This window comes from Zootoca vivipara, chromosome 13 (genome assembly GCF_965207765.1).
Source record: "Zootoca vivipara chromosome 13, rZooViv2.hap1.1, whole genome shotgun sequence".
Classification (NCBI taxonomy): domain Eukaryota; kingdom Metazoa; phylum Chordata; class Lepidosauria; order Squamata; family Lacertidae; genus Zootoca; species Zootoca vivipara.
This window is the reverse complement of record NC_142596.1, coordinates 6,643,969-6,653,374: the sequence shown is the minus strand read 5'-3', so window position 1 is coordinate 6,653,374 and position 9,406 is coordinate 6,643,969. Positions and strand designations below refer to the sequence as shown.

Below are 9,406 nucleotides of genomic sequence, written 5' to 3'. Positions count from 1 at the left end.
AATAACAAGAGTTACTTTTGAGCAAGTTTACTCTCATGTCACAATTCATCAGCTTCACCAGTTCCCTCCACTGAAGTGCAAATAAATTAGTATATTTCCAATCACTTATTAAATAAGCTGCAGGCGTTTTAGCTACCCGGTATATATGTATTTAAAGCATTTTTAATTTAAACACACTTGAAGCTACCAGACTTTTGCAACAACTTCATTTCTGTCAAGTGAAGATAAATTCAGCTCCCCATTTCCAGCATAAGCACAAAATGCAAACAAAAGAAGCTATTTTTGCAGAAATAATTTAATCACTATAAAAACCAAGGCAGTTTAAAGACACATAGAATGATTTAGAGGCAAAAATTACCTAGCAGTAAGAACACTGTACTCTATATAGTCCCAGGGCTTCTTCTAATACTTCTTGAAGCAAACTTAGGTCTCAATTGTCTTCTGCCGGCCCATCGCCTTTTCTCTTTTGATAAACTTGCCGGAACTCTTCTCCCAACATGTTAACATCTTGCTCATCTTTAAGAACTCCCTGAACATACAAAGAACAGTATTCAATTCAATATGACACCATAAAAGGTATTTTAGGATTGTAGTTACTGAAAGTCTAAGAATTAGCCTGCACAGTAAAGTTCTCACTTTTTATTTTGCACACCATTTAATGGTTTGTGCTTTGCATTTAATTATTTTTATCATGTTAACTGTACTTGGCTTAAATGGCAATGGCACTGTTTACCAAACTGGGGTTTGGTGATAAGCTTCCACTATAGTGATGCATTGTAATATGCAAGTATGAAGTTCTGGATTAGTGGAAGCAGGGGTCAAGGCTATAAGATTTTTGCATTTTGAGAAAATAAATCTCAAAGCAGCCTTGCCCCTTCTAGACTATCAGATTTTCCCATTCTAGCTGCTCCAGGAGCCATTTCTGCACACTGGGTGTGCCTGCCTGCCTGTCGGGCAGCAGGATCAACGTGAGACTTTAGGTCTTACTTCGAAACCTTCTAAATCACTCATTACAGCCCCCTCTGGAAATTCTAGATTCCCATTGATTGTGGCCAGTTTCCCATTTCAGTGGAAACATCTTAGGCCACCTGAGCCCAACAAGTACAGTATGTGGGATACAAGGATACTACATGACTATACCCAAGGTAGTTCTCTCCCTGGATTCAGAGGCATGTGGTAGAGTATATACTTGCTGCAGGGCCTCCCTGTGCCAGACCCTCAATGTGTGAACTGGTGGGAGAGGGTAAACCTTCTGTACTGCAGCCACTAAATTCGGCAAGGAAGGATGGAGAAGGGAGTGAAGAGACAGAAACAGCAAAACCTGAAGAAAGGGGGACCGACAGGCAAGAGCACAGAGAGACCTCTGGGGAAGGCAAAGAGAAATGAGGGAAGGCAGCAGTTGAGTACAAAAACAACTCGAGCACCATGTTGAGAATGCAGGGGTGAAAGGGTGAGAAGCTGGGGAAAGTGAAATATTTTGTTTTAAAACAGCAGGGCTTTACTCTGAGTAAATAAACATGAAGAAGAAGAGTTGGTTACAGGTAGGTAGCCGTGTTGGTCTGGATCGAAGTAAAATAAAAAAATTCCTTCAGTAGCACCTTAAAGACCAACTAAGTTTTTATTTTGGTATGAGCTTTCGTGTGCATGCACACTTCTTCAGATACAGTGAAATGGAAGAAGAAGAATTTGGATTTGATATCCTGCTTTATCACTACCCGAAGGAGTCTCAAAGCGGCTAACATTCTCCTTTCCCTTCCTCCCCCACAACAAACACTCTGTGAGGTGAGTGGGGCTGAGAGACTTCAGAGAAGTGTGACTAGCCCAAGGTCACCCAGCAGCTGCATGTGGAGGAGCAGAGACGCAAACCCGGCTTCCCAGATTACGAGTCTACCGCTCTTAACCACTACACCACGCTGGCTCTCAGTGCATCTTTTACAGCTCTGCCCTGCCTTCTCTACTAAACCCATCCTTCTCCACTTTGTCCCAGAATCAAAACAAGATTCTACTCCAAAATCCCCTCTCTCTTTCAGAAATAAAAAAAATAAATGTTAAACACCCTATCCATGCCATTTCCCCCCTCTGCCTTCCCCCTTTACACTCAAGCCCTTTTCAGACATTCAGTTTGCATGTGTGAAAGACTAAATGGCAATGTGCAGAGCTTTTGTCCCGGTGTTGGAAACCCTACATGCAAGTAAGCCAGCCCCCCTTCAGACTAACAAGGTGTTTGCCTGGTGTGCAGAGTATCATTGAGAGAGCGGAGCTCACTGCACATTCTCCCTTGCCTGTTCAAAGCAAACCCCCAAAGAGTGTTTCAGTCATTCAGCTTTACTTTTTTCTCCCGTGTGTATATTCCCATCCAGTCTTTCCCACTCTAAGCCTTGTTCACTTGTCCTTTAAGACAGGTAAATGTGGGCTTCAGTCTTGCACAATTAGAATTCCGTTTTTCACCAGAATCCACATAGATTTTCCACGTGAACGATAGGAGCTGGCCACGGGAGAGACTGCCTTCCTCTGCTCCAATGTTAAATGCTCCTTGGATATCCTAATGCAGGTGCAGGGAACTTTGCTGCTGCTGCTGCTGCTGCTGCTATTTCACCCCCATTAAGCTGCAATTGTCTCTACTTACTCTGGGAAGATATCCCAATAGTTTAACTGCGTGTTCTTTAAGCAGCTTCTGCCGCTCCTCCTCAATGATGTCATTAACAATGCCTTTCCTTCTTTCTTCAAGCTGCATTTCTTCAAGTTCACGTTCCTGTACAGAAGTAATAAAAATGTATTACCTTTTACTAGTTCAAAAGCAATTTCATGAAGCTATGGGAGATTTTTGCCCTGTGAAAAACAAAATGCTTCTGCTCTGGCTACAAAGCCACAGGTTGCTCTAATATTTCCCTGACCTACTCCCCCTCCCCGCCGCCAATATTTTTTATTAAAGATTTTCTTAGTTTATAAAAGTGCATGCACTGTCTTACTTGAAATGTACAGAACTCAGAGCTGCCTTATTAGCTGTGATTAGTTTTGTCAAAAGAGGCCAGTTTCTCACCTTGTCTGCAATGAACTGCTTTCTCCGCTCTTCAATGAGCTTCTCTACTTCTCTCCTGTGCTCCAACTGCTTCATTCTTCGCTTCTGAGCATTCATTTGCTCAACACGGTCGTCCTCGGCAAACTTGGCCAGCATGGATTGGCGGAAGGCCTCCTCCTCCTCCTTCATCGCCTGCCGCAGCACCTCCCTCATGGCCAACTGCTCTTCATACGCTTTGCGCAATTCTAAACGCTGCCTAAGTTTCTTCTCCAACTCTTCCTACAGGGAAGGAGTGTACAGCATACAACAGTCATTCTAATAATAATAATAATAATAATAATAATAATAATTAAGTACTGCCAGTTCCCAGGGTGAACAGTTAGGCAAGATACAGGCAACTCCCGTTTTATGTGCCACCCTGTACGCATGGGCCATTTTCAGACCCAGAAGGCGGCGTGATGGCGGCATAACAGGATGAGGGGGGCTTATGTGCACTCCACCAATGCATACGATAACCAGAGGTTGCCTGTTCTGCTTCCTTCAATACAGTGGTTCCCAAACCATTTCCCCCATGGGCCACCTGAAAAGTGCTGAGAGTTTTGGAGGACCATTTAATGATTCTTCTGCCTGTTGTGGCAAATGTAATGCACTGCACTAGATGCTGTATGATTTTTTAAGGAATCCAGATTAAACTTCTTAATTGTAGCCTCACATTATCTTTGCTGCTAATCTTCCCTGCCCCTTTTCAAGTGCTTTCTCCCCTGATCACTTCCAGCCCATCCCACACACCTTCCAGGTGGACTGCCAGGTTCTAAGAATGACAGAGCTGCTGCTGCTGCTGCTTCTGCCGTTCCTCAGGCCACAGACCACCTGATAGAGGCTTGTGGATCACTGATGGTCCATGGACCACAGCTTGGGAAACCTTGCTTCAATACCTTTATATTGTGATAACTTGTCATCTAAGACAGTTTTAGGAGACATGGGGAAAAGAGAGGATCCTGGGGCAAGTGGAGCTTCCTCCTCAAGCAGGCAAGACCTGGAGAGGAGCGTTACATGGCCCTTGGCAAAGCACCCTCACAAATTCACATTGGATGATATACTGTCCCTTGGGAATATATTTAAGGAAGACAAAGATGTCTACAGCAATATGAAGTAGTGAAGGTTAACAAGCCATGGAAACTAACTAACTAAAGCTCTTGAAGCTGGTATTTCACAGGAAGGGCAATTGGGGGGAGGGGCAGAAAATCTCTTGTGCAGTCCCATGACAAGACTAAAAACTGCAGTCACTTACCATCTCCTTCTTTCGGTTTTCCTCTTCTCGTTCTTCAAAATACAGCTCTTCACGGATTTGCTCAAGTTCTTCCCGTTCCTGCTGCTCCCTTTCTAGAGCCTCTTCAAGCTGTCATAGAGAGGGAGGAGATTTTAGGCACCTGCTGCCCCTCATATCAAGGGAAGGAAATTTAAGAGGCATTTCAATACCATTTGCTGGAGCTTTTGCTTCCGCTCCTCATTTTCCTGGATCTTTGCCATCCTGCTATCTTCTCTTTCCTGCCACATGTTGGCAAATTCCTTGAGTTTTCTGTTTTCCTCTTCCATCTCTTCACGCTGCCTTTTCTTCCTCATAGCTTGATCATTTTTAAATTCTTCAATGAACCTTTGTGTTGCTCTCATTTTCTCTAGTCTTCCTTGTTTCGCTCTATGGAGAAGTCTCAAACTTTAGTAACATTTCTAAATGTAACCCAGATAATTAAGAGTCCCCTCCTCTTATGTCACACCAAGCCATCCCCGGGGAACTAAGGACACTCCAGTGTATGCCGTTTTGTGCTCATGACAACTTTCCCAGTTAAGTGACTGTCACAGCTTGAAAGTCATCTAGTCAATGTCAAATGCTCTGAGGTAGGAGCCACCAGATCAAAAACTTGCTCACTGTGAAGCTGCAGGTCTGCCATCACTGTGAGCACCATAAGCACAGGGCAGGCTGGACAGATGAGCCATGAGCCAGAAATATTAATAAAGCAAGGAACCCCTCAGACCAGAGAAAAATTCTTACACAGTAAAGCTAAACAAATTTAAAACACAAACGCAGGAAGTCCAACTAACCGTTCATCTTCGTCATAGATTTTTCTCACAATTTCATCAATCAGGAGCTTCTCTCGGAGGAACTCCTCATAGGCTGCCTGCCTCTGTCTCTCTCGGTCCTCTAGTTGCCTTTCCAGTTCTTGCTGGTAAAGCAGCTTTTCCTGATTCCGCTTTGCCGCAGCCGTCTTCTCTTCTTCCTCTGCCTTTTCCTGTGCTTCCTTCATTGCTTTGCATATTTCTGCATCAGCTTTCTGAAAAGATTTTAATCTATTTTTTTAAAAAAATAGAAGAATTTGGAGTAACAAACTCCAAAGAAGACTAGCATCCCAGTGAAAAGACACTGTGGACTGCTGATGAACCATATTATTTACATATATTAATCACGTATTAATCTAGCCCTTTAGGAACTATCCATTTTTTCCCACCTGCTACACCAAGAAATAGTTCTCTCCACACACACTGTTGCATCCATTCAGCTAAACTAACAGTACATGGAAATAAAATTATGAAAATGAAGCTACTAAGGGCTATGGAAACTTTGTAAAAAGCAACTGAAAGCTAGGATGAGTGACTAGAAAGCCAAACCACAAATCTGATGCATTGTAAACCATTTCAGTGCCATTTTTTCCTAAAATGTAGAACTTATTATCCAAAATCTAACTAAGCTGACCAATCCATTTTCCAAACAAGCAAGATTTTAAGTCAGTCATTACACACACACACACACACACACACACACTAGCTGGGCTAGCTGGCCTGGCCACACGTTGCTGTGGCTCAGTCTGTTAAATGGACCCTCAGAGTCCCCCTTCAGACCCTCCTCACCTTCAGAGCCCCTCTTCATTTTGTTGAAATGTTTTACGCGTGTTCTGTTTACACAGGGTCATCCCTGTAACTCCCCCCGCCCTGTCCCAACCCATGAGCTATCCCATCCCCTCCTCCCCCCACCCAGGTGAGCCCCCACCTCCACTTGGCCCAGTCTGGAAAGGTGAGCCGAGATGCTGTGGAGAGGGAAGCATTCCTAGGTGCAGTACTAGTGTAGTCATCGCTGCTAGAGGGTGCTGTTTTGCAACATCTCCTGTGCTCCCAGCATGCACTTGAGGGTGATTTGTGAGTTCTGGAACATGGGGTTTTTACGTGGCCCAGGTGTGACATCTGTCTACGCAACCTGTATATGTCACTCTCATATTCGCTTTGCACGTTGTGTCAAAATTTGAACGTAATCGGTCAAGTGGTTTCGGAGAGAAGTGGACACCCACCCACATGCCCAGATTACATTTTTTTATATATAGATACACACACACACACACACACACACACACTGAGCAGATCCAAGATTAGAACAGTCAATAAAGCCAGTTACCATTTTCTCATATTTTATAGCTTCTTTCTCAGCAATCTGGGCAGCCCTCGCTTTATTCATATAAGCAGATTTCAGCTTTAACTCCAGCTCCCGAAGTTCAATACTAGAAACCAAATTGACAAAAAGTATGAAACATGTGTTGAAAACTGTCTCTTTTATTTGGCACCTCTCATTGCAGACACTTAACAAATCTGATTTTAAACACATTTATAGTTTTAAAAGATAACATTAAAATGAATGTTTTTACCAACCCAGCGTGTTCATGCTAAAATTCTGACATGCCACTAGACTGGCATCTATTAGCTGGGGGAAGAAGATGCCGCCACACCACAGAGATTATCTTCATCTGCCATGATGCCCCCAACAAAGTGCTAAACTCCAACACCAAACAGAAGCATTAGTAACAGTTAGAGGTAGGGAAGCTCCAACTTTCTGTGGGATTATAAAGAAATCTATTTGTTGAAGAAAGAAATACCTGGTCTCTCTTATTTGCTGTCTCATCTTTTCATCTTTAAGTTTCTCATGGTTTAATCTTGCTAACTCAGCTGCCAGTTTTTCTTCCTGTTGCAACTCCAGTTCCTTCAACCTTTTATTCTCTTCTGCCTGACCACAAAATTGAATTTAACAAATCAGAATTGGATTCTAGAACTATTATCCTGCAATTGTCTGATAGTTCAGTGTGCTTCTAAAGAAATGGCTAGTGTATCCTGCAATAATCCTTAAAAAACCTTAGTGGAATGGAAAATATTTGCATACCTTCAGTCTGGAACACTTTTACTCAGATGCCTGCTATACTGGAACTGTGCTGAACTAACAGAAGATAATCTATTTATAATTACATTGGCATTTTTAAAGAAGATACAGATTTTTTTCAGTGGTATTAATCTTAGAGTGAGCACAAAGTTGATATTCATTCTGATTAAACAACAGCCTAACATCTGAAAAAAGGTTTTTAAAGATCACGCAATGCAGATTCATTTTCAATGCAGACTCATTTTCCCTTTGCGGTTTAGAACACAAACTTCAGCACAGTGTACTCAGTGGGACTCACCAAATATGCAACAGGTCATCAGGATCTTAATTATGGGGAGGAGTTCCCTGCCTCCAGACAATCCGACTCACCCTCTGAATAGCCTCTTCCATGCGCCGCTCATGCTCCTCCTCCCTGAGCAGTCGTGCGAGGCGCTTCTCCTCAACACGGTCTTCAGCCTCCCACATCACCTCTAGCTGATGGACGCGCTGCACCTTTTTCTGGTGCTCCAGCTCCCTCATTTCTTGGAAGTAAGCCTCATGCTGTTTCTTATCCAGCTGTTGCGCCGCTGTCAGCTGCGCACGACCGTGCCGCTGCCTTGCCATCGCCTGCAAGGGAGTCAGATATAGGAGAATTCTCATGGCTGCAGGAAAACACTGTCAAGGTCTCTCCGTGACTGAGACCACCAGCATCCTACTGGCAAGATGGATCACACTGGCATGGTGCCCTTCTCCTCTTCTTCACAAGATCACCAACACCACCCAAAAGTTAAGGAGTGCTGTCACTGGGAGTTGCACTTACAAAGCAGACAGACATGTAGGGTGGCACCACCTCCTCTTTTTGTCTGGTTCCATTTAGAACATTACCCATAAATGTGCCTCCAGTTATTTAGGCAAGGGCTGGGAGCCAAATACATCAGCCGGCAGCCCAGCAACAGCAAGTGCAGACACTGGTTGTGGCAATCATACTTCATTATCGGAGGGACAACTGGCTCAACATCAAAGCTGCTGCTTTTCATGCAGAAGATCTCAAGTTCAATCTCTCCAGCGTTCTCAAGTTCAATCTATCAAGCAGCAGGGGTCAAAGTAGACCATACTAAGCTAGATGGGTAATGGGATTGCTTGTGTACAAAGCAGTGTCATAGCCCACAAGCAGAAACAGCTTTGTTCATTTTCTCTTTTTAGCCAGAGGTGCCATAGCTTAGTGAACACCTGCTTTGAATGCAGAAGGTCCCTTGGTCTCAAAAGAATGGGAAAGCCTGAGGGCTTGGAGAGCAGCTGCCAGTCAGAGCAGACAGGACAGGACTGGATGGGCAGGTTGGATCTGGCATGAGGCAGCTTCAGTCAGGCTAGCAAGATCCTACTGAGGCCCTAGAGAAGTGCAGGGGCACAACCAGGGCAACCTTGACCCTAGATTTCAGAAGGGAGCTCTCAGCAGGCTGCCTGCTGAGATGATCTATAAAAGGCCAACTCTGGTACCCTCGCCTTCCGAGGCAGCTGCGGGAGAAAGAGGGGTGGCTCTTGAAGACGGGACGTTCACCATATCAGCCCCCCCCCCGCCCGTTGCTAAATTAATTGAGCTTTTTTGGCACTGTGTGGAGATGCCCCGCCCTCAACTCCTTGAGTTGCAAACACTGCAAGTCCCGCAGGGCAGGAAAGGGAGACTTTCTCGTCGTTGAGAAAGCACACAGGGGGTGCAATGTTGCGAACAGATTTAAAAAAAACCAAAGAGCAGTTCAGAAGGCAATTGTTTAAAACTCGGCCGCAGCCTTTTCGCGTGGCAAACGTGAAATTCAAGAGGCCGCTTTTTGAAAAAGCGCCACATTAATCCACAAGGGCTAGGATATAAACCACCCGCTGGTCGTTCGCACTTAGGAGCCGCTTTGGAATTTTATTTATTGAGCAGGCAAGTCAATAGCAAAACGAAACGAAGCCTGTGAGTTAGCCGGGAATTCTGGCGACAGGAACCCTGCAAGGCAGACCAGCTGCGTCGTCCCGGGGCCGAAGCTCAGGCAGGGCTCGCCCGCGAGACTCACCATCTTCCCGCCGCCTCCAGAGGCTCCCCGAGCGGCCGCCTCCCGTACCTGCCTCCCGCTCAAGCACACGGTTGCCTTGGAAACGGCAATCGCAGGCGGAACTTCCGGGAGAAGCCCCGCCCCCACTCTGCCTCCCGCCTGCGAGCGCCGCCCGAGCTC

At 45.0% G+C, this 9,406-nt stretch overlaps 1 protein-coding gene across 1 annotated transcript; it reads right to left on the bottom strand.

Moving 5' to 3' along the window:
* Positions 1-277: 277 nt before the first annotated feature.
* MNS1 (meiosis specific nuclear structural 1) lies at positions 278-9,360 on the bottom strand. Its single transcript, XM_035130595.3, has 10 exons — positions 9,248-9,360; positions 7,584-7,820; positions 6,937-7,064; positions 6,462-6,564; positions 5,120-5,349; positions 4,499-4,715; positions 4,311-4,418; positions 3,041-3,298; positions 2,627-2,752; positions 278-529 (listed from the first exon to the last, which is right to left on the bottom strand). The coding sequence occupies exons 1-10, from the start codon at positions 9,248-9,250 to the stop codon at positions 431-433; spliced, it is 1,509 nt and encodes a 502-aa protein (XP_034986486.1). The 5' UTR covers positions 9,251-9,360; the 3' UTR covers positions 278-430.
* Positions 9,361-9,406: the final 46 nt, after the last annotated feature.